The 25,552-nt window shown below is 36.7% G+C and overlaps 1 protein-coding gene across 1 annotated transcript in view; it reads left to right on the forward strand.

Moving 5' to 3' along the window:
- PCDH10 (protocadherin 10) overlaps positions 1-25,552 on the forward strand; it is a 31,875-nt gene that overhangs the window by 4,289 nt on the left and 2,034 nt on the right. The window contains exons 2-4 of the mRNA XM_030450649.1: positions 125-183; positions 758-864; positions 9,118-9,423. Coding sequence (XP_030306509.1) covers positions 125-183; positions 758-864; positions 9,118-9,423 — 472 coding nt within the window. The remainder of the gene's footprint in view (positions 1-124; positions 184-757; positions 865-9,117; positions 9,424-25,552) is intronic.

Genomic DNA, 25,552 nt, shown 5'->3' on the forward strand with positions numbered 1-25,552 from the left:
ATTGTGTGGGCCTATTAGCAACTAAACATTACCATTTATAGTGAATATGGTGAGCTGCTCTGATGCTGGGTACAGAAATGTCAAGAGTTAAAATATTTCGCAATGTTTTTTTTCTTTTTCCTAGACAAAACATCAACGTACTGAGCTCAGTTATCTAGTTGACAGACCCCGACGGGTAAACAGGTATGAGCTCCTTAACCTTGTTTTCCTCATGCATGCTTTATCAAGTCTGAACTGGATGCAGAAATGTGTTTATTGCAGATGTAGAATAGTAGTGAAGCAGTGGGGAATTGAATATATGTAGACGTATAAAATAAAACACTGTTGATTAAGTGAGTTTGAACTGCAGCTTTTCTGAACTGGTTTCAAAACCAACTGAAAAGAGACCAAAATTTCACTGTGTATTAATCTAGAACGTGCTTTAAATACTTAAAATGCTTCTGTAGGGTCTTCAGACAACATTGGCCTGAGTTAAAATACAGTTATCCAGCTAAAATTTGTAAATGCTGCTGAATTACCTTTACCAATGACATGAAAACCAGATGGAGGACTAATGCCTACTGTCCCTTCTAACTAGATTACCAAGGCCTGAAAGTGCCAGTTTGGTTTATGGTGGGCAGAGCACCCCTGCAGAAGCAGTGCAGCAGGCAGGAGTGGGGGTAATGCAGCACTGTGTTTGGCCATGTGATGGCAGAAGAATGTTTTATGAGTTCCTCTTTCATGTTTATTCTAATGTCAGGATTGTTTCTGTGTCTAGTTCTGCATTCCAGGAAGCAGACATAGTAAGCTCTAAGGACAGTGGTCATGGAGACAGTGAGCAAGGAGACAGTGATCATGATGCCACTAATCGAGGTCAATCCTCTGGTAAGTCTGATAAGAGAATGGGAATAGCAGACCTCTGAGTAAGGAGAATAGAAAGAACAGTTACTTATAGGCATATAATACAAGAGTGGCATAAATAATGTCAGCATATTGTATGGGAGGCTGGGTTGTACTCAGCTTGCTGCTGCAGTTAGCTGGGCAAGGAGGCAATTTTCATCTCCTTCCATTCAAGAGGCAGTTTGCTGGGGAGTGGTGGTATCTTATTCTGCATCATTTGCCACAGCAAAACTTCCTGCACATAAAAACGAAGTTCTTGGTACATTTTATGGTGCGTTTTTTCCAACAGCAGATTTGCAGAATTTCAAAGCATTAGGCAATTTTGTTTAGTAGGCACTTGAGCTGGCATGGCAGTGTGTAGTGCAGGAGGAGTTCCCAAGGGAAAGAATGAACCCAATGATTGAATGACAGCCAGACTGTGAGGATTTTTGTTGGGGATCAGTGGAGCCACATCGGGTGCTCTGAATATGTAATACCTTAGCACCTTTTTGAGGATTGTTTTTTAATTCAAATCAAGGCACCATATAGTATAAATAATTTCCATGTTAATAAGGCTAAGGTATTCTGAAGTACATTTCTTTCAGTTCTGACAAAGGAAAAAAGATGCTTTAAAAGACACTGATTTGAATCACCTAGAAAATACATACATTACAGTGTTATTCCCAAGTGTATGGCTTGCTGTCTTGGCTCTCATACTGTCAGTTTTCTTCTGAAAGGGACATTTGTTTAGAGCCTACACATTAGAATTCATTCTCACCCTCACACTGCATTTTACCCACAAATGCTTATGCTTTCTCCTCTACCACCATCTCCAAAGGTCTGATATGTCTTGATTCAACACAGTGATTTCTTTCTCCTTGTGTTCTCTGTGCTCTGTCATGTAAAAGGATTTGCTACAATTGTGTCACACAAAGTACTGCCAGTCTCTCCAGTCATTCTTGGTTTGCTTTTTTTTTTTTTTTTTTTTCTCCCCCTGACCCTCAGTTTGGAAGATACCAAAGCAAGGGACTCTACTGTCATAACAGTGCTGCCTCACCCATGTGCTCTGTTAATGTCCTTTATTCTCTTGCTGCTGTGCCCTTAACCATGGGAAACGCAGGCACCACGGGGAAGAGGAGGCTGCTACAGGGCCCCTTTATATTGCTGCAAGTAATTAATATGCAGACCTAATGAGACTCGAGAAGAGCCAAGAGTCTCCGGAGCTCTCTGCTTCTTGCAAGGCTTCATGCTAAGTGAACAGAGTGTCTATTTTGTGTCTGGGAACCTGACAACAGACCAGGTCTTGCCAGAAGTTTACATCTGAACACAGAGCCTCTTTCATTTTTGCCCTATATATGGCGTATGATTTATTGTTGTTTTAAAAAGCCATGTATTTAGCCCCCCCCCCCCCCACCCTTTCTTTCTCACTGTTTCTGATGCAGCAATCAGTGCTACTGAGTTATAAAAAGCTCCCTTTCCTCCTGCCCTCCCTGTGTTCCATTTTTTTTGTCTTTTACGCATTTTACTGCAGCAGTCATCTCAGTGAACATTTCAATCAGCTTAGTCCCTCAACATCATGAACCACAATAACCAAACAGGGGAGAAAAGAATAAACATCTGCAGAAAAGGCTGGGTTTGACTAATGCTGGGAATATAATCATATAGTTGCACATCAGCTGAAAGCTATTTTCTTTTAGATGCATGCAGTGATGTTACTGCTCTTTATTCTTCATCTCCATTTTAAAAGTAGTCTATCTTAGATAGGAACACTGGAACTACTGTCAAACTTGGCATTAGTCCTTAGCTGGATAAATTCTTCTTTTTCAGAATTTCTACTTTGTCAAAAATCTGTACTTTCAAAATAATTTCAAATAACTTAAAAGTTTATGAACTTCTGTGTCTTCAGTGGTGATTACAGATGAAGTAAGGAAAGCTGACAATTAGGTTTGGTCTACACACAATTAACAGTTTGAACTGAAACCTCAAATACACAGAACTTCCAATTTAATATATTGATGCTGTGGTTTGACAATAAATTGTTATATTTGGGATGAATAAATAGTGTGCCCCTTGGCCTCAGCAGTCACAATATATTTTAATATAAAAACGTCAATCTTGCTATTAGCTTTTGATGCTGAATTTTATGGAAAAAAGAACCATGAATCTTGTTTGATCTTGAATAGCCAAGGGAAGGATCTGAGGGAAAGTCTTCTCAGTTTCTTAGTTGTTCTGATGCTCTACAATAAATTCTTTTTAACCTATCACAGGAAAACACTGGTTGATAACATGGAAGAAGTTTGGGCTGTTGTGGGTTTTTTTTTCCCAAGATGTTACCTGATACCATAGAGCATCATATCTGGTTCTTTGAAAAGCATTGTATTTGCATCCAGAAATATTTAGGAGATAATTCACATGGGCAAATAAACCTCTCTCCCTGCCAGTTTCAGTCAGCACCACGTTCTGCTCACAAAACATCTTTTTTCACTGTTCTGTGACTGACTTCTGTTCCTGTCACCTGTGAACAGTCCTGTGGCACACAAGTAGCTACTCTCTAGTAGTCCATTGATTGCCAAGCTGACTGTCAAAAATCATGGTCAGGTATAAACTGGGAAGAAAATGCAGGATTTGCAGGATGAAAATTTTTCACTGCATCATAGATTTCTCCTTCACAATTCCTTACTGAAAATTCTGAACTAAGCTGTTCTGCATATCAGAAAGGGTTTTATAACATATATAGTTCACCTTTCCACAAAGTGTATTTTCTTAATAGTGATTTCATCATGGTTTCAAAAGTACTGGAATACATGTAAGGGACTCACATTGTTCCCATTAGAGTACCACCCAGGTTCCTTGTCATTACCCACATTTTTATTTAAAAATCCATGAAATACAGAAGTACTGTCATCTGCATTTAGTGGGAATGGCAAGGTGCAGGCTATTCAAGAGCCTAATTTTCAGGGATTGAGTAGGCATTTCATTGACTGGGATAGGTATTTAATTAAGCATTTTGAAAAATGAATTTCCAAGGGTGAAGAAGCACAAGAAGTTTCTGGCAAAGCGAGAAGGGTTTTCTTAAACCTCAGATGCATGGTGGTATTTACTAGTGTTCTTTCTTGTTTGAAAATTGAGACAAAAAATGCTATTTGTTGTAGAACAAATGCAATTACTACGATGCTCCTGCCTCTTATTAACACACTGTATTTCAATCACGTTCTGTAGGTGTAATTTCTAAGCATGAGGTTAGTTTATTTCCTATGGTTGATTAAATTCTTGGCCTCCCTTGTGAAGCTGCTGACTTGGGTGCCAATTAATACTTGGCATACGTGTGTGTTTAAATTGTATGATTAGACACCTGTCCTGTAAAGTTTGGACACATGCCATCAACTTACTTCATATGGTTGCCCACTGGATACTCAGCTTTCTCAAGAAGAACAATGCAGAGTTCTTTACAGTATGACCTTTCTTTCACTCCTTTCATTGAATTGGCATGATCTCAGATCACTTCAGGAAAGAATATCCAAGATGGGAAGCTAAGTAAATGTTCTGTCATGTATACACTATAAAATGCATCAGCTTTTTTGATAATTTCCTCTGGGCAGTAGGCACTGGTGAGCAGCTGAGCTGTAAAATGAGGTTTCCTCTAGTGAACCTTCTGAAGGGGATTGATAGGAGTCTAATACAAAGGCACAGAATGAAACGTTGTCTCCTTGCCTTTTCAGCACAGGTTAGGTAAACCACAAGAGTGTTTGCATTGTTCAGAAGAGCTGTGGTATTTCAGTGTTCATAAGGAGAAGAATTTGAGAAGTCAGAAGAAGAATTTTGGTGATAAGGGGACAGAGAAAACCAGTATGCCTTCTGAGCCTATGCAGAGTGACAGCTAAATCCTGTTTAGAAGATCACTTGGGCTAAGAGTCTATCTCAGATAAAATGAGAGTGAACATGAAAATGGCTTAGAAAAGTGCTTTGGCTCAAGCTGAGAGCAGTTTCTTTTTTTTTTCCTTTTCTTTTCTTTCCTTGGGCTGCGTGCTTCATAAGTTCACATCTCAGTGGTTCTGATAGGGCTTTGAAGCTGAGAATTGGAAGAGCTGAATATTGAAGATGTGTGAGTCTTTATGCAAGTTCTCATGCAGATGAAGTCAGTTTTATCCAAGGCAGCACACCAATTACTTAGCAAGAAGAAATTATAATAACTGTTCCATAAAGTCCAATTGTTCAGTAGATAAAGTCTTCTACAAAGAGTTTAATATCATTATTCTTATTTACTGACATGAAACATGAATCATAGGGAAATGAGTAACTTGCTCAAGGATAACCTAACCAAATGGATAATTGTTCTGGTAATGAAGCTCTGAAAAGGAGGCCTGGTTCCCTGTGTCACACCCATCTCATACCTAACCACCTTTTTTAAGAAAAGCCTCCACCTAAGAAACAGAAAATGACATTTAATTCCAAGTAAAAGCTAAAGTAATGAAAAAAAAATACACCTGCTGGGGAAAGAAAACCCCATGCCAATAACAATAGTACAAAAGTACTCTGTCAACATGTAATTTGCACTTCCACTTTTTATTACATCATTTACCTAGTGATACATTTGCTCATGTTCAATCATTGCTCTAAAAACTTGGTGTATGGCTCTTCCTTAATTAAATTAAGAAAGAATACATTATTTAAAAATTGTTTTAGGCCTTATTTTTGCTTTGATCTAAGCTGTCTTTCAAACCAATTAGAAGTCATGCACATAGAAATTCTGATTTTCTCCTTTTGAAATGTGAAAGGAAGCAAACTGGGAATACACTTCAGAAATGCAACACTACTGAGTATCTGAACCAGAGCACCTGAGTTCAGGAAATTCAGTTGCAGATATCCAACTTAGTATTTCCCTTTCCTAGGTTTTTTTGTTTGCTTGTTCCTGTTGAGGGAAGGGTCAGGGATTTGTTTTTCTTCGAAATCTACAAACTTAAGATGGTGTGAGAGCTCATATTGCCCTCTGGCTTATCTAGTACTAAGACTTGAACAAACAGGCATGAACTAGTGGCCTTTGCAATGAGCTATATGTTTTGCTCTGTTTGGAGTAAAGAAATGCATATAATTTTTGAGCACTTCAGTGCACTGTGCTCTATATTTTTATCTGAGAATGACATTTGAAATTCATAGTTCAGAGTTACCTTTAATACCTCTGTTTATCTGCATGCAAGGTCTAATATGATAAATACATGAAAAATATAAAGCATTCTTTAATGTGGACTTGCAATTACAATGGATAGCTGAGTTCTGAAGGACCATAAATATAGCCAGATTTGTGAGGGATATAAGATGGAAGTGTTATGCTGCTGAACTTTTATTTTTGTCATAAATCAAGAATCTGGTTCCTGGTGTGTGAGGGAATTCTGTGCCAAATGTCTTGCTTCATTTACCATGTTACATCCTTCCTTCTTGGAAAATAGCAAGCAGACATTCCTTGCCCTATTTTTAATGTTTCCCAAATAGAATCAGAAACCATGACCCCACATGAAAAAGGTGGAGGAAAACTATGCAGCATGCATATCATAAGCAGTTTAAACATACATAGGTGCCTAAGGATTTCAGAATCAGACTGATACTTTGAATTTATTTTATGTCAAATTACTAAACTGTGTGTTGGTGCTGTATCCATTAAAGTCTGAGGCAATGTTCTGACTGATTCAAGTAGGAACAGTATCCAGCCTGGGCCCCTCCAAACATTTTGTACCCATCCTAAACAAGCATTAACATTCTGGCTGTGTATTCCAACACTGAATATTAAAATTCAGCTGTATATAACATTTTTTTTCTTTTACAAGCTCTCCTCTTCAAAGAGGAAAAGTTTCTCATACAAGCTTACATTTTATATCCCTTACATTCATTACTTTGTTTATTCAAAATCCTGATTTAGAGTGGCTATAACATCTCTTTTATAATAAGCTGTCATATAGTAGTATTCTATGCACTGCAGTAGACAAGCAGTATTCAAAAAGGAACTAAAAAATAACATTTGGATAGAAACATTTTGCAGTTTAACAGCCGATGTGAAAACAAAATAGTAAAATGGAGGGTAGTTTTCCAGGGGAAGTAAAAATCCATGAAGGAAGAAAAGAAGGGCTTGTCTTTGAATATATCACTTAAAACCAAAATTATTATAATATCCCCCTCTCACTGGCAAAATAATGTAATTTGATATTTATCTGTAAGTTTTTCTTTCTCCTTCTGTCTCTTAGGAAATGTTGAGTGAATATGGTCACTGAAACACTGTTAGCACAATGTGTCTGTAATCATTCTCCTTTAAAAGGAGGTTGATCTGTTGTTTAGGTATAACTTTGCCAGGAGCTCTTAAGAATAAAATAACCATTTTGGTTTAATTGTCACTTAAATTTTCTGAATGGTAAAAAGCAGAATTCATGAAATGTGTCTTTTCTTGCATAAGGTGTTTCTGTGCAGATATAAGATACACATACACACGGTTTTACAGACATTGTTATATATTAATTTATTCCTGGGAAGACTGCATCTAAATCTTTCTTTTCAGTCTTTGATAGCTCCTGCCACTACAGAATTTAGAACTATATGATTTGTACTCCTGGCCTGATGGCCTTCATGTGATTCTTTAATCATATTGCAGTTCACGTTTGCATTCTTCAACAGCTCACTGATCAGTAATTTATTTTCAGACTTCTGCATGACAATTATCTGCAAGGTTCTAATCGAAACTGGACCTAGCATTGTGTATTAGTTAATTTAAAATTTTAAAGTAATTATGAAGGGAGATTAATGTGAGATCAAAAACTTTTTTTCCTTTTTTCCTATTTTTTTCTGTCATAAGTGACTGCCTTTAGCACTCAAGCACTTGTTGATAGATTCTTGCTTGTTGAAGAGATTGTTTTATGTAGTGTGAGATATCATGTAAATATTACTAATATAAGTAATCAAATTATGGTTCAAAACAGTGGTAGGATTCCTAATGCTAATCCTCACATGGGAGATCAAGCTAATCCAGTTCTTTACAGTGTGGGCTGGTGAATGAGTTACATTACAGGAATCTTATTACAGCTGTTCAAAATTTCTTCCTAATTCTCTTGCAAGTAGTGTCACTTTTGTAATTCTAATGCAATGCTTGTGTATGCAGTGTTTATATCAGGTTTATTTCCATTTTGACATGCACCTAAGATACTCTGTTCTCTTTATAAATACAAGAAAAAGAGATTTCTTTACTCCTTTGCTTTTCTGTACGATGTTGAATGTCAGTTTGGAGGTACTGGTATTTATTTACTCTGTGCCTGTAATCTCACACAACATTCCTCTCCAAACAAGTATAATACCACAACTTGGTGACTCACAGTTAGGAAATACTCTTTTGGAAGGCCGATCCAAAAGTAGTCAATAGAAACACAAGTTGCCATTTGAAATCTTAATAGCATTAAAGGATTTGTAAGCAGTTACCTGTTGGCAGGGACAAGTGTCTGCTTATATAGGGAAAGCATTAACAATTTTGTCAATAGTATCCACAGCCATGTCACATCAGACCATGGCTACCTTTGTACTGCTAATTACAGTAATTTATTATAGTATTCTGTCCTGTTACTCGGATGACTTGATGATAGGACAGCTGCAGTAGCAATGAGAACTGTCCCTGAAAGAATGATGTAAAAATTGATTAAATAAACCAACCCGATCACTTGAGAGCTGGATTCCCACTTTGTAAGATCTGCTTGTAGTATTGATAGGCTCTGTCTGTGTACACCTGTATGCACAGATAGCTCCTTCATAGAACTTATTAATAAATGCAACCTGTGAGTCCTCAGTCATGACATCTCAGTTCTTTGGTCAGAAATACATTTATGTAGAAACAATTCCTTCATGTTCTTAAACAAGTATTTTCAACTGGTGAACCTCAGCCGTCAACCTACAAGTGGAACTGAACTTTATGTCAGTGGGTTCTAAACAGTGAGATCTGCACTGATTTTGTGAGACAGACCTACCAGCACCCTTCTTCTTTTGATATTTTTGTGCGTGTGTGACATTCTGGCATTTAATTATGCTTATTAAGTGATGTCTTTGACTTCTGAACACCGGAAAACTCAATTTTTTTTTCTTTTATTGTTGAAGAAACGAAGGTAGGGGAAGAAGTTCTTCCAATATTTCTCTTTCCACTCCGCCCTTTTCTTGGCACGATCTTTCTCATCTCTCAGCACCTCTTCGTGCTGCTGAAGCTTATATCTCTAGTTTCTTTTTCTCTCATGCTTGCAGGCATGGATCTCTTCTCCAATTGCACGGAGGAATGTAAAGCACTGGGCCACTCAGATCGGTGCTGGATGCCTTCCTTTGTCCCATCCGATGGACGCCAAGCTGCGGATTACCGCAGCAATCTGCATGTACCTGGCATGGACTCCGTTCCAGACACTGAAGTGTTTGAAACACCAGAAGCCCAACCTGGGGCAGAAAGGTCCTTCTCCACCTTCGGCAAAGAGAAGGCCCTTCACAACACTCTGGAGAGGAAGGAGTTGGATGGACTGCTGTCTAATACACGAGCGCCTTACAAACCACCATATTTGAGTAAGTACCGTTCGAGAAAGCTGTATGAAAGTGTTCCCTTGGAGGGAATAAAATAAAAATTAGCTCCTTCTGCTGTTCATTGTAGGAATCATACAGAGCAGTGAGGGGAAAGGGCTTCCCTTGGATTCAGGCACCACTGAAGAAGGTGTTCAGTGCTTTAAAAAAAAAGGCAAAGTCTTGATTACTTTTTAGCGTGACGTAATTGTCAACAGCAAAAGTATCAGCTGATATTAGTGGGTTGGTTGCTTAATTTTGTTTTCTGATGCTGGATTATTTTCAGAGTTTTCTCTTATAAATGGCTTAAACACTGACATTGCCAGGCTGACATTTTTTAAGACTAAAATTAAGTTGAGAGAACAGCTCTAGGAGCTTCTTTATAGGACTGAGAAGTATCTTAGGAATAAGCAGTATGTGTATTATTTTGAAGTAACTATTTGCATAGTTAATGTTAAGTATTTGGAACAAAGTGGACAAACAACTGTTTGCCTTGGGTCTGGTCTTCTTTTAGCCTGTGTAGTACTGACTTATGTCAGTGCTCCTCTGTGCCTTCTGTCTTCTTACAAAATCTTAGCTCTTACTTCTGACTGTGGGTGGTATGAAAGAGTGTTACAGATCCCCAAAACACCTTCCTACTTCCTTTTCGAGTATGAGGCAGTTTTAGAACCCCTATGTAATACTGTGATCTAATATGTCTTTTCATTGCAGTTACCAGCCCTCTGTAGTTTTTTAGAGACTGTAACCTCCTTTACTTGAAGTGTTTATGATGCTTATCTTATCCAAATAAGCCAAAGACATTAACGTTGCAGTACCGACCATTTCTTAAGCAACAAAAGTCTTTTAGGACAGCAAATCAAGGGTTAAAAAAAAAATAATCTCTCTTAATCTGGTATTTGTTTACTTATTTTTATAAAGTGTTTAGATCTTCTGAAAGGTGATGTCCTGGTGTGTAAAGATCTTTGCTATGGATCATTCTCAACACAGACATCTCAGTTCTCCCTTCTTAATTAGCTGCCCCAGTATTTAAGCCCTTCAGAGAGGTCTTTTTACTACTTTGCTCTTCAGATTTGCTTTACTGAAAGCTTCTGAATTTGGATACCAACTCTGATATGTGAAAGCCATTCCTAAAAAAGCCTGCCCTGAGATAATTGCTTATTTTGTGTAGGCTTAAATGGTAGGAGTCATTTGTCTGGTCATACTCTAAAGAACAATGTCAAAAGTCACTTAGCTATGACCTAACAACTCATGACCTTCTCTAACTGGTCTTCCATCATTTACCTGTAAGAAACATTCTTCATTACTAAGCTGAAATCTAGCAGTACTAATTAAAAATCTGAGGTTTGTAGCACTGATGCTCTCATCACAACTGAGTTCAGCTGCACTATGTGTGTTATCATCATAATTACATCTGGTGACACCACAGTGATAGTTTTGTTCCATTTTGGTTTAGGCCTGTGAGTTCTGTGTCAAGTAACAATGAAATATTTTATTGATAGTTGAGGGATTTGAAATATTGTTCAACATTTAAACATAAGTAGTATTGTTGAACAATGTGTTTATATATAGGCATGAGTCTACATCTTACACTTTGCTGGTGTAAGAGGATAAAAAATTGTAGGTAAAAGGTCAGAAGTAAACAATATAAATGAGTGGTATTATGTAATCAACACTTGAGAATCCAGTTTTAGTTTTGCTTTTTTCCTTTGAATCTCTAAGCTAAACCTTGCTTTGATTTATTTGCCCTTACTTTATTTTTCTGTAGTAAAATTTTAGATTATAATTGTATAGTAAATAACAGGAGGTAAGAAAAGAAAATGGTTGAAGCAATGAGTAAATAAGTCATTATTAGTAATATAGCCAATTAATAAGGCAAGAGGAATGCATAAGAATGCGATTCAGACAGGAACAGTTGAGCCACTGGGAAGTGCAATTGTAATAAAAATAAATTTGACTTCTTAACAAAGAATATCAAAATCACCTGTCAGTAGAACAGTTTTTCTGAATAAGTGATTAAATGTATGAAACTGAACACATTAAGCAAAAATACAGCATAAAAAGATGCAAAATGTATGAAAATGGCTATTTGAAAAAAAAAAAGTAGCGAAGGAGAAAAGAGATACTGCAGAACACAAGAACTATTTGAACTGAAAAGGTTTAGTAAAAAAAAAAAAAAGAGGTTCTTAAGCAAAATGACCAGAAAAGAGCATAAGTTGTAGGAGATAAACTTTAGGACAGTAATTTATGAAGATAAGAGAGATTCTTAGAACAAATAGCCAGAGGCATATGAATAAATACAGACAATTTTTAACATGTCAGGTGTAGGAGAGGATTGGTGGGTCTCTTGAGCTGAATCTACTGAGGACAAGGATGTTAAAGAGATTCTAAGCTGTTTCTTCTCAGTTGTATTGACCAGAGGGGAAACAGGGGAAGAAAACCAGGCACGTTTAGGAGGCCATCCATCCCAAGTAACTGAAATAAAGGTGTGAGACTGAGTCATGGAAGAGGATGTTGTTGAAATACTGACTAACACAAAGAGGAAGAAGGCAGTGGATTATGTGCTTCTTTAATTTTCAGTTTCTAACAACAACTAGTAATCAAAGAAGGTCAGAAGTTGTGTTTGTAGTTTAAAAAAAAAAAGTACTACAAAAACCTTTTAAATTAGAGACCAGTGATAAACTTTAGCAGAAAGACAGAAAATTGGAACTTGGGGGTTTTAGGAACAAAGTGGCTGGCATCTGTGCAGGAAAATTGCACAGAATGATTGTCAACCTATTAGAATTTTGATAGAGTGTGTGAGAATTGATCAATACAGTGTATTTGAACTGTCAAAAAAAAAAGACCTTTAGCATAGCTTCCGTGTAGGAGAAAAAGCTTCTAAAGTTAGCAAGTGTTGTCACAGGGCAAAGCATTTGCTGACTTTGTCCCCAGGAGAAAAAAAAATCATAAGGATAAATGGACCAGTTTAACAGAAGCAGAGTCCCCCAAGTGTCTATGCAGAGATCCCTGGAGTTAAAAAAATTCATTATCTAGAAAGGGAGATGAGGAAAAGGAGGTAATATTTGCAGAAGACATGAAATGGTTTCGGTCAATGAAGTCTCTAATAAACTCCACATGCCCAGAGCGTGCCGTGAAGCATGGTCCAGAAAACCCAAGTCTGCTTCTGACCCAGCTTGCTCCAGAACTGGAATCTATTATCCTAGTACCTACAAATATAAACTGGATGCCCCATGTGGAGCTTTCAGTGTGCTCTATGAGTGTCCACTCAAGTCTGTGTCTGCTTAGTGGCTCCTGCTCTCTGGCCCCATGTGTATATTCAGTGCAAAACCTGAGACAAGATAAATGAGGAAGGTGATGTATGTTATTGTGAGAAATGGGAACCTTTGTTGAGAAGAAAGACCACGAAATAATTTCCTGGAGAAGGTCCCCCGATATACAAAGCCAGCAGGAAGAAAATAAAATGCCAGGTTGTAAAAAGGAATCGAATTGAGAATACTAAAAAAAAAAAGTATTACAAAAGTATTAATGCAGATTGTCAGTGCAGTCATTCCATAGAAATACATAGCATAATCACAGAAATACTGAAAGTATTCCTGTGCAAAGTCATATCAAAAGTAATGAATACAGGCAAGTTGTGATAGGGATATGAAGTAGACCTGAGACTGCATGAAAACAGAGAAGGTGAGCTGGACATTTTCATTTTTCAGCAACAAAAGAGCAGCAAGGCAGCAAAACAATTGGAGGGCAACCAAGTCATGAACTGATGTGATCATACACATTTGATAAAATTATACACATTTGACAGAAATAATACAGTAATCTGTCAAACTTATGATTATAGGATATGATTGAAACCGGTCTTAATAGCAAGGATTTGAGTGCTTCCTTCTTTGTTGTTTGAGGTTTAGGTCATTGCATGGATAAATGAAAACAGCAGCAGCTCTCTTACAAATTATAATGTAGAAAAAGATATAAATCCTTGTACTTGAAAGGGTTTCTTTATGCCCCATTATCATATTTTCACCTCACTGATCAAAGCCATTGGACTTAATCCTTCCACCAGTTCCCACATAAACATTCATATTCTATGTATTTTCTGAGCAGAATACATCAAAAGTAGATCTCTGTGTACTCAATGTCTGTATCATTATATAGAATATGTATATTATTATACATTTCTACATATGTTGTAAGTATTTATTGTGAGTACAAGTTGTAAAATTATGACAGGACCAATAAGCTCTAGGGTTTTAAAAACAGTTTTCTCATAGAGCAACTCCAGGATTGTTCTAACTTGCAGATACTTATTACAGCGTAATTTACACTTATTTTTTCTTACTCATCCATGGGCTTTGAACACTGCCTTTCTGCAAGGACCTCAGAAATTTTCATAATGACCTGAATGTTCATTAAACATCAATCAGATTCTGAACTTGATTAGAGAAAATCAAATAAGTGAAATAACACGGATGAGTAAAATAAGTATTTTTGCTCTCGTGACCAAAAACCCTCATCCAAGATGCAAACTCTGTTGTACCTGATTCCTTAGGATATCTATCAGTCCTCACAGTCTGATTCTCATCTGTTTCTAATATTTTGGACCAGGTCTTGAGGTGGTAATAACAGCACCATGACTTCCATCTCATTAGGTATTTTGGTCAATAATTGATGATAGAAGTATCTCAAAATTATTTGAGATTTTCTTTTTCTGTAAATGTGGATCATTCTAGATGTGCAATTTTTTAATGATATTTCAGAGCTTTCCTTATGTTATGTATTGACATTAGTGATATTTTTTCTTCCTATTAAGAGGTTAGGATTTTTTTAATATATGAAAACAGTCAAATATTGCCACGATACCTTAGCTTTACAAGAAATGCTTGTTTTGCTCTAAAAAAATTACTTTGGCATAGCTTAATCTACTTTGAGAGCAGGTTAAAATAAACTACATAATGGAGCAATTTTTACTGCAAAGAATAATAGTGTTTATGCAAGGAGACATTTTGGAATAATAATTGTCTTCTAAAGTAGCCCCCTAATTAGCTCTGCAATATTTTCTACGTACATGCAAGCATTTTCATCTCCACTGATGAAACTGTGTCATTACCATGGTAATTATTGCCAACAGTATGAACATATTTTCTCCATGAATCAGGATTTTATCATGTTAGGTATGACACATGCATAGCTGGATAATAAAAAACCTGAGCTCTTCCCCAAAGAGCTGAAATTCAGCTAAGCAAGGTGAATTCAAAGAGGGGAAAAAAAAAAATCCCTTTTTTTGGCTAACTTTTTGATTTGTGTGACATGGTTACTAAACATGAACACAACCTTTGACAGATGCACATAATTTGAGGCTTGCAGAGGCAAATGATTTGCATGAGACTTGTTTGTATCACCCAAAAATGTGACAGTAGAGCCTGGTCCTCATTCTGTGCCTCTGTTTCTTAGCCAAGGTGGGCTCTGCTGCAGAGGAACAGGGAGGTAGAGTTTGGGCTTTGGTCTGAGCACGAGTGCCTATGTCCAAGGGAAAGTATAAATCTAGTCCCAGCTTGTCTTTCTACAAAATACTTTTCACCTGCTGAACTTGACCTTTCCAAGTCAGGTTGGTTTACAAATAAAATAAAAAAGCTTTCAGAAGTCTTTGCAAAGTTGAACGTTTAGGAATTGGACCATCAATTAATTCCAAACAATCTGCCATAGCACAAAGGACAGTTTAACTTAGAATCATCATCCATCTCTCTGAATTAGATTAGAGCAAATGACCTAGAGGAGAAAAACATTCATGTTTTATTCCAGAACAACAAGTGTCTTGCTTTGATTATTTTTCAGAGGAATAAAAAAAAAAAAAATATTTTTTTGATATTTTGATCCAGTTAGGATCATGAAGGCCTATTTCTTTATGGAAGGATATGTAGCACAACCTTTTCTGATTATTTTTTAACATCAATATATAAAAAGATGTTTTAGGTGAGAAGTCTTTACTGTTTTGGAAAAGTTTCAGAAAAAAAGGAAGGAAATTACAATTTTGTACACTTAATATGATGAAGAAGAATTGTCTGGGTTTTTTGGCTTAGTTACATGTAATTTCTGGAAATTATTTATGTAGTTTTATCACAGCTGTGGTAGACATTATAGCATGACATTTGCATAAACATAAAACCAGCTGTTTTGAATGGGACACTTGATTTTTAAAAAGAGTCTTGTCTACAGTTTTGCTTTTTAAATCAACCTCCTTGATTTCTAATACAAATCAGGTGAACTTGTGAGCTGTCTGATCCCTTCACTAATAAATTTTTAACTATTTGTGACTTTCAACATACTTGAAGTAAAAATACACACAAGTAAAAGCAAACAAGTTAGCACCAGTAAGTTGCATTTACGTCTTAGGAGTTTGTGGGGTAAGAAGAAAGCAAGCATTGTAATGCTGAATTAAACCAAAAGACATTGCATTGAAATGCAATTTATATTGGTATGAAGAAGCAAATGTTATGTGCATAGTAAAAGAGTTGTTGCTTTGTGAATAGTACAGTTTTGTGCTCAAAAAGAATGTTAGAATTGTATCTTCCAAATTTAAATCAGATCTGCATAGATGAATATCCTTCATATCTTCTTCCAGACAGCAGAACTTGTCACTTATACTCAGGAATTTCTCTTTGTGACAGGATACAGCTCCCGTTTCTGTACAAATGAACATTACTTTGTACATGCAAAATTGCTCAGCAAAAGTGGAAGCTGAGTTGAAAAGCCAGCATCTAGTAATGCTGAGAAACCTAACTGAATACTTGTCCTTTTCTAAAGTATTCCCATTTCTGCTGTACCTGAAATGCTAAGAGATTTATTCGCTTATACCTTCAGTTCACCAATTCAGACACATCCTCTCTACTAGCTAAACAAATCTTATGGGAAAAAACCAAACCACACACTTGAAATAAAACTTAAGCAGGTAGTACTATTTAAAACATACTAAGGGGAGAACAAGCCTATGATGTATTTTTACTCATTATTGTAGGTACTCTTAAGATCTTGAATAAACCACTGATGGTGATTTACTGTTCAATGATTATTGCATAGCTTCTGAAAGGTATTTTTATGTTTTGTTTTATGTCTTTATTTTCATGGCTAGTTTGTATTCTTCATCTGAACATCTTCCTTGTGCAGCTATCGCTCAAAGGGAAGAACACTTCCAGAGTATTACTGCCATAATAAAAAGGAAATAGATAATTCAGAAACAAAATTAGAAAGAAATATATAAATATGCACAGATCACTTGCCTGTAACCCAATAAGACCCATATATTTTATTATTTTTAGCAATTTTTATGAAAGTAATATAGGAAAAAGAAATGAGCAGTCTTTTAATTTTAAAGCACAGGTGTCAGCTGTTATATTTAAATACTACTTGCTGGATCTCTTAATGGAACTATCATTTTGGACAGAATTAACAGTACTTTGTACTGTTCTGATAAATACTGATTAAAATAATATGATACCTTTGTTAGGTTTACATATCCTCTTTTCCTTTAGACTATCCTCTTTTCCTTTAGACAACTCTAGGACTCTTTGCAACTCTAGTGCAGAAAATTGTTGAAAAGTTAAGAAACTTGAGTAACTTTTATTTGAAAGAAAATTATATTTTTAGTTTGTCTCAGAGTTATATAATTTCAAGTAGTTATTTCCCTCTAGTAGCTTTTAAAGTCTGTATTTGCCAGTTCTGGCTGGAACACACAGACATCTTGTATGTTTATCTCAGCCTGGCTCTATATTTATTCCTTTATGTCAGTTTTGAGAGTGCTTGCATATGCCATGAATACATCATCTGTAGAGATTTTATTTTTAAAAAATGAGATATCATTTTCTGGATTTCTGTCAGTGGAATGTGAGAAAAACCAGCAGAAAGTTTGCTTGAAACTTGCGGAGTATTTTTTGAGATTTCTGTGTTACGCTGGTTTAAAATTCCAAAATTCCCCTTGTTTTAGAAATTCAAATCCTCTGACAAAGATAATTTAGCCTCTTAGGGACACGAGTCTCTTTGGAAAGCAATGAGATGTTTGCTGCTAAAAATTTCAAAGGCAGAAAGTTATTTATTTTTGATAGGCAAATTCTATTAATTATGAATAAATGTTGTTCTTTAATGTACAAAACCCCTTGTTGTGACAGTGGGGAGCTGGAGATTTGAACGTGTGCCTAATTTGGTGTCTCAGCACAGCAAAGCCTCAGCTTGCTCTCCCTCTCTGCTTGCTTCTAGCTGAAGAAGCTTCTTGACCAAAGGAGGCCAAATAGAGATATCCATTTACCAGATGCAATGAATAGCCAGTAAGAGAATGAACTGCATCTATTTATTGTGTTTGGACAAGCAAGGGATTGGTGTTACTATTTATTTGTACAGTAGCCACCAAGAATCCACAGTTTGGTGCAAGCAGTAGGATGAATGATGTTGGGAAGCAGATGTCACTGTGTTTAATTTGTTCTAGACACAGTGTGGTGAAGTCAGAAGAGTGAAAAATTATTTTTTTTCTGGTGCCTTCTTGCGAGAAAGGAAATAGGAGATAGACAATTGGAAAATCATTTTTCACTTTCAGACCTAAGAAATTGTTGGAAAATCTAAATACAGCCATAGTCATCAATGTGGATTTGCTGAAAATCCAAACTCTGTGATGGTAATTTAATTTCCTTTTTTGATAGGATAGTGGCCTTTATGGTTTGAAGGAAATATTGTGGATATAGGGAGGCAAAGCTTCAGAACTTGCTTCTTAATTCTGTTTGAAAATTATGTGCATGTAGGAGGAGTTCTGCATTTCCTGGATACACACAAATCTACTTCATATGTGTAAATGATGTTATTTTGCATCACATTTTCACAGGTTATCAGGAGTAATGTGGATTAGAAAGAAAAAAAAAATGGATGCAGAGTAGATTCACCAAAGAAGTTATGGGAATGACAGACTCCTGTTTTAGCAAGTGACCTGAGTCCTCTGACCTTATCTTTGCACCTCCAGCATCATGGCTGCATTCAGCACTGGAAAAGGATTCATTATGAAACTGCTTGAATGCAACCTTTCTTTATTCATAAGGAATTCTATAGATGCTGATACTGTGGATTCATCTTATATCAGAGTAAAATTCTGTCACTTTGTGACTTTTTCAGTTGCCTGTTTGGGCTTTTATTTGACATCTATCTGTTCTCAGTTGGAATTCAGATGACAATTGAATGCTGCTGCACACAGCTGTGAGTATTGAAAGGAACTGGAAAAGTTCTTGCTTACAGATGAGATGCAGTAGTAACTTTTTTTTCTGTTCTTGAGATAAAATGCTGTATGCTTTGTACATGCAATATTCTTGATGTCTAGTATGCCTACACTGCTTCTAATTAATTAATCAGGGGTTTTCCCAGCAATGGAATGCTGTGGTTTGTACTGTCACCCTCTCTGGCATGCCTTTAGCCTGTGTCCACTGGTCTTTGGGCATAATTTGGGTGTCAGAACAAGGGCCAGGGACCATTCCTGAAAGCAGGATGAATATGATCACACGATAAGGCCTCCATATATTGGGGATAGGGATGAGAAATTTAGGGCTTGATAGGGATGAGAAATTTTAATAATGTGGGTAGAAATCAGTCCATTCTGGTAGTTGTAAGTGACAGAGGTTGGTCATGGGCAGATTTCATTCATGGATAGAAACTGAGTCAATTTGTCTGTTTGAGTGAGAGAAGCTTGGAAAAGATCTGGAGAAGTTGGTATAGTACACTCAAGTGTGTTATCTTGGGAAAATTGGGAAGGACCCTCTGAAATCAGAATGTATGCTGCTCATGAAAACCATGTTAAGTGCTGTGCTTTAGAAGAGACAAATAAAAAGTCTGCAAAAGAGAGGGGACATAACTGCCCTATCCTAGTGCCACGTAGGAATCCCAGCTAGGAGAGAGGGCTGGTGGAAAAAACATCATGGCAAAGATTAATTGGATAGGAACACATGGTATAATGCTCATAAGACTGTAATGCATGCTACCTCATGTAAGAACAAGTAAATGTAATTATTTCAGGCCAAATCCAGCATGATTAGTTTAGGCACCTCTGAAGGTCACCAAATGGCAGTGTATCCGTGTCTGCTTCTCCCTTGTGTCCACAGGGAACTTAGGAGTAGTTGAGGAGGAATGGTTCTTATCCCTCCTCTTCTCCCCAGAGCACTGAAAATTTTAAGGCACATTGTAGCCAGCCTGTAGTGTATTCTGCATTGGTTAACTCAAACTGAAGTGCTCATTTCCAGGCTTGCCAGCCTGAAGAGATCCATATTGTTTGTTTCACAAGAGTGCAACAGAATGGTGGTATTTAAAAAAAATCCACAATGAAACCGCATGGGGGGGAGAATAAAATGTGCTTGAGGAGAAGAAATTATTGTTGCCCACAAATACATAAGCAATTTTTATTAAGAAAGGAACCAAGTACTGCTATTACTAAGCATAGTACAAAAATTACTAGCTTACAGTGAATTGAGAAGACTGTGAATATACTACTAGAACATGTATGCAATTAGAATGTTGTTGATGAAGAATTTGGAAATGTTCTTAGGGAATATGCTCTGTGCAATGTTTGACATTCAGCAGGAACAATTTAGGAGTTATTTAGTTGGTCTTAATACATTAAAAGATGATAATAACTCATGCAAAATTAAATATTGCATGATTCTCTGAGTATAATGTTGATATCATGTATTATCTTCAGTGTTGTCAGGTAGATATGTTATAATAGTACAGAAATGCTTTTCTCTGCTCACTGTATCTTGTGGGAAAAAACTGTCTTTGGTATTTTTATGGCACATTATAGAATATAGCTTAGCCCTCTCTGTGCTGAATAGTAGTAACTAAAAAGCATTGTTTCTGTAGTAAATAATGGCAACCAGAGATAAATCAAATCTGACATGTACTATGCCACTGGGCTGTTGCTGGCAGTGAAAAAAAAAATTGTCAGCATTTAGAACAGAAAATCAAATACACATTAAAAAAGTATCTTATGTGCTGCAGAGCATTGATGACAAAATCCAGGATGTGCTTCAAAAGAAAATCCTCCTTAATCGTATGTTTAATGTAAAGCACATGTTGATTAAGGTCAGTGCTTAAACTTAAGCCTATGCTTGGGGATAGTCCTAAACAGAGAGAAATTTTATCTGGTGCTGACATGAACTGGGAGTTGGGTACTTATTCTTAAGAAGTGAATTGCTTTTTTTTTTCCAGAGGACCAGCTAAGTCCAGGTAGAATATAAATCTCAGAGCACTCAATAGCACCAGAGAAATGTTATTTCAGTGACAATCATGTGTTAACCTTTGCATCAAGTATCCCACTTATGAAAATATTTACCAAGACATGTTCCAAACATCAAAACTACCTTTTAAGTATGTATTTTCCAGTCTTGAAATGAAGGTAATAGAAGTGGCAATATGGTCAGTTTATTGGTCAATAAACTTTTTCCAAAACAGAGTGATAATCTGTTTAAGTGGATACAGAATCCAACAGTATGTTCAGATTTGAAAAGTGGCAGTCGTGTACTGAAGTGCAAACCACAAGGAGTTCCCCCCTTTTCATGAAGTAGGTGACACTATTTTCATGGTCTCTCAGTGTCACCACTGTTGAATTTTGGCTTGGCTGGTAATCACTGTTTCTTGAATTGATTTAAATGAATTTAGACAGGGAAATGTAAGCACATAATGAAAGGTGAAGAGGAAGGACAACATATGTGGTTCATTTTTTTAGACAAAAGATAGAGCTTTTTGGCATAATAGTTTCTGTTCCAGAAGTAAAGATGTATTTTATTTCCTTTTCCAGAAGGAAAGATTTTAGTGGTCTGTGGGCTTTTTGTTTTAAATTTAGCTAAAAGCAAGTCTGTTTCTTCAAAAGATTCAGTGCAACAATTACAAAGTTTAATTTTTGGCCTATTTTATTCACAGCCTGAAAACCTAATGCTGATTTTTTTATAATTTTGTTTGTTTGTTTCTCATGACTTCTAGGTAATTGTACCCATCAGTTGAAATGCTGTTGGTTTCTTTTAGAAAAAATATTTATATGTTGAGTTTTACAGATCCCAGCAAGAAGAGTTCAGTCATATTGAATTCTATGTCTTTATTAGGGACAAATTCTGCCTCTGTGAAACTTAGAAACTTAGTTGGCCACCAGAGCCAGTTGGCTCACTGACAGTAGGGGAGAGTTGGCCTCATTTATTTATTGAAATATAAAAGTAAGCTTGCTCCATCTGCCTTTTTTCAACTTTTCAATATGCTGAGTTAACCACATCAGTTTTCTAAACTGTAACATGGGCATCTGGAAAGCAAGGTACTTTGTTCAAGTGTGCTCTACAGAGTACATAGGTTTGAAGCACAAAATCCTTCAAAGAAATAAAAGTTCCCCTTAAAGTAATTATTGAAGATCTATGAGAAGTATATTATTATCATATTTGTGCACCAAAGTTTATCAGATTGGATAAGACAGTCTGTTTCTATAATGCCATTAATGGAATTTTCATAAAATTAGCAATGCTTTTTAAAAACACCTTTAAATAATAGCTCATTAAAAAAAAAAAAAAAAAAAAGACTTTATGGATTGCAAAAGATACTGAATTGATACCTGAATACTTTTTTATCCACAGAACATGGGTGGCAGCAGAGTAATCCCCATCCTACATCCCCCAGCCCCAGCTGTGTGTCTCACCCTTTACCTGGATACACCACTACAAAGGGTGAGGGAGCTATAGTAGTTTACTCTGCATTCCCATTCACTTGTTGAACTCTTTCCAAAAATACAGTTGCTGGTAACTGAACTAGAGCTCCAGTTTAACTGAAACAGCCAGGTTATTTCATACAGAACAGCACCTTCTACCACTGCTTCAATTTTGGTTTCTCTTCAGTTGGGCCAAGTTGAAACAGGGATGCTGAATTTGCAGTCTGGTGTTTGTCACTAGAGTTATCTGTTCCTTGCTCTGTCAAAGGTAATGGGACTTGGGGAGGTGCAGTATTTCATCTGCAACATATAGACTGTAAAGCAAACCATAAAAATATAGAGCTAAAATAAACAAATTTTATACCAATATTACCATAATGCATATGAGGTAATGAACTCCTTTTACAATTACTGCTCCCTACGAGTGTGAGGGATTCAGTGTGGAGCCTGAATAGCTGGGCTGGTTCTGAGGGAATGCAGATTACAGCCTCCTGTAATCTCTGCCTCTGTTGCTGTGTTGTGTGGGGACCTGATCTGCATCCACATGGCATGGAGAGGAATACAGTTTTTATAGGGCACCCATGAGAAAAAAATGTGATGCATTGAGTGTTGCAGAGAAGCCCATATGAAGACAAATATTACTTGGAAACTATACTAACAGAATTTGGGTCTGAAATAGCAAGATTACAGTTCACACACTGGCTTTTCTCCCTCTTCTCCTGTTGCACAGCTTTCTTTGATTTAGAAGAGAGGTTTTTAGCTTCAGGTGTCTTTCTCTTAAGTGACAGGGAATCAGCAATATTTCTGTAACAGCAGCAGCGTGCCTGGCATTTAAAAACCTTTGGCAACTTTATTTTCTAGGGGCCCATTTGGATCTTCAGACTGTTGGCACTGGGGGGGAACTCAGCAGTCATTCTGTTATAGCAGATATAATGTTGTGGGAATTCATCATGGAGGTCTTAAACCCAGAATAGAGTGAAAGTGACCAGTTACAAAAGGTATAGGATGTGGGGTTTTTTTGCTTCTTTGGTTGCCAGCTGTGGAAGGAAGCAGTGCAAGGGAAGTCTCTCCATCCTAGCTGGGTTAGCTGGCAGTACTAAGCAGGAGAAAATTTTGATAGAGAGAGGTTGCAGGTCTTGAAAGTACAGGCAATCCCTTCCATGCTTTGCCATAAGAGGGACTGTATGTTACTGTATTCATGGCTGTACAGTAGTAGTCTGACATCAGGCTTGGATGCAATAGGACGACATGAGAGATTTGCAGTATTTTCTTTTAATTTCTGATTCATAAGCTAGGAACAGTCACTGCAGACTTTATTTTTTCTTTTCTGTTTCTTATGTTAGTGACTTTCATTTCTTGTTCCGCTCATCTACCACTGATGTCTTTACATGTTTTCTCTCACCAGTCTGCACAGAACTAGCTCTCTGTGAACAGGAGGCTTAGTAATGTGTACAGAGGAACAAAGGAATCTTAATATATTTTTGCTGGGTTTTATTTTCAGACTTTATTGCAATTCCATATGCATTTGAGCATATGGAATTGTGCTCTTGGTGGAACACTCAAAGTCTGTTAAGGTCATTGGGGAAGGATCAATAGTCAGTACAGTACAAGTTGTGTACCCTAAGATTTTAATTGGAATACTTGTGATTATTTAATCATCTTGCTCACATCAAACACTATGAGTATATGGACAAATAGTAGAATTACATTGGCAGAATTTTGGAATTGCTTACTGTTAAAATGCTCTTTCTAAGTAATACTTGTACTCACAGAGACTTGAAGCTTCCCTATGCACTAGCTTGAGAGTTCAAAACAGGAGATAAAATAGGGATGAAAGGGAGAGCTGTGATCTCAGAGGAGATATTAAGCACCAGAAATTATGGTGTTCTTGTTCCAGCTCTTACACTGACTCTGATACTTCCATTTCTATAGCACTTGCCATCTCTGGATCTCAAAGTGGATTATAAAGAATAGTGATTTAAACCTTCCTGCACCTCTAGGAGATGGGTAAGCAACATTATTCCCATTTTACAGATGGAGAAGTTGTGATACAGAGAGGCGTAGTGTTTCTTATTAAAGTTGATTTATGAACACACATGCACGCACACACACAGAGCTAGAAACAGATGTCACAACTTTTAATTGCCCTCTGTTTTAAGCTAAGTCCATCCTCCTTTCCATTTAACCTCTCTGATTTATATTCCCCATCTGTAAAAGGACGGAAACTGGTATAGACCCAGAGAGATTTGTTTGCACATTCATTGCTCTGCAAATATGGAAAAAAAAAAAACAACACGGAGGAGAAAAGTTGCTCTGGAAATCCAGTGCACTTTATGCATTGGCAGAGGATATTCTGGAATTTGGGATAAGGATTTTTGTTGGTGGAGAGTGTTGCAGGTGTTCTGCACCCTGATGTGTAGTATTTAGTTATTGCTGTAAAACAGCTCAATTATCTTGTCATATCAACATAAAAATTGAAGTTTAAAAATTTTTAAATGCACTGATTTACATGGCAAAGACTTGACATGACTCAAGGACTCAAATCTCTCTATCAGCTCCAATTATACTGTACCCAGCTCAAGTGACCCATCCCCACTGCCAATGCAGTGTGTTGGACAGAAGGACAGGAGTGCTGCAGGAGAGCAACAGTTTGGACTGCTGTGTGCCTGTAGAGTTTTCTCCTAAGAAAGTTCTGCTGTGTCTGGACTGCAGCATGAGTTCCTCAATGGCAGGCAGCAATCTAGACTACTGTATTTACAAAAGAACTAAAAATATTAGTGAACTCCTGGAAAAATGTTTTCAAGACCCAGTGTCAGTCTTGCTATTGTTATTACTATTACTCAGATAATAGTAATAACAGTTTCCTGTTCCAGTGATAGTTTCCTGTAATATTTAAATATATATTTTAAAAGATGTCTAAAAAGGTGATTGGTCTGATCTTATGCTGCATCAAAACATGAGGAAGATTCTGAGCTCATTAATCTTAACTACAATCTTAACATCATGCAGAAGCTTTTAAAAATCCTTTCTAATTCTGCTACTAATTTGAACATCCAAAACATAATATACTAGATGTTTCAATTTTAATATTAATAACACATCTGGAAATTGCCTGTATAGTGAACATGTGGCTTATACATAAATATTTTCCACATTTTCCAGCATGCATCTTATGGCATAGGCAGGCTAGATCAGGTGAACATACAACACCCATGTTAAGATTTTCCTCTAAATAATACAACTCCCCTGTGATACATTAGGGAGAGCTCATATGTTTACTGATGAAATTAGATAGTGGATAAGTAAGCAATTTAATACATGTATCTATGTTAAATGGAATGGAGACTGGATGTGTTTGTGTGTCAGCATCCAAAGCATCAACATGTACATGGATGGCTTGATTCAAAGATTCTTTCTGAAGTTAAGCTTCAT

This window comes from Calypte anna, chromosome 4B (assembly GCF_003957555.1).
Source record: "Calypte anna isolate BGI_N300 chromosome 4B, bCalAnn1_v1.p, whole genome shotgun sequence".
Taxonomy (NCBI): domain Eukaryota; kingdom Metazoa; phylum Chordata; class Aves; order Apodiformes; family Trochilidae; genus Calypte; species Calypte anna.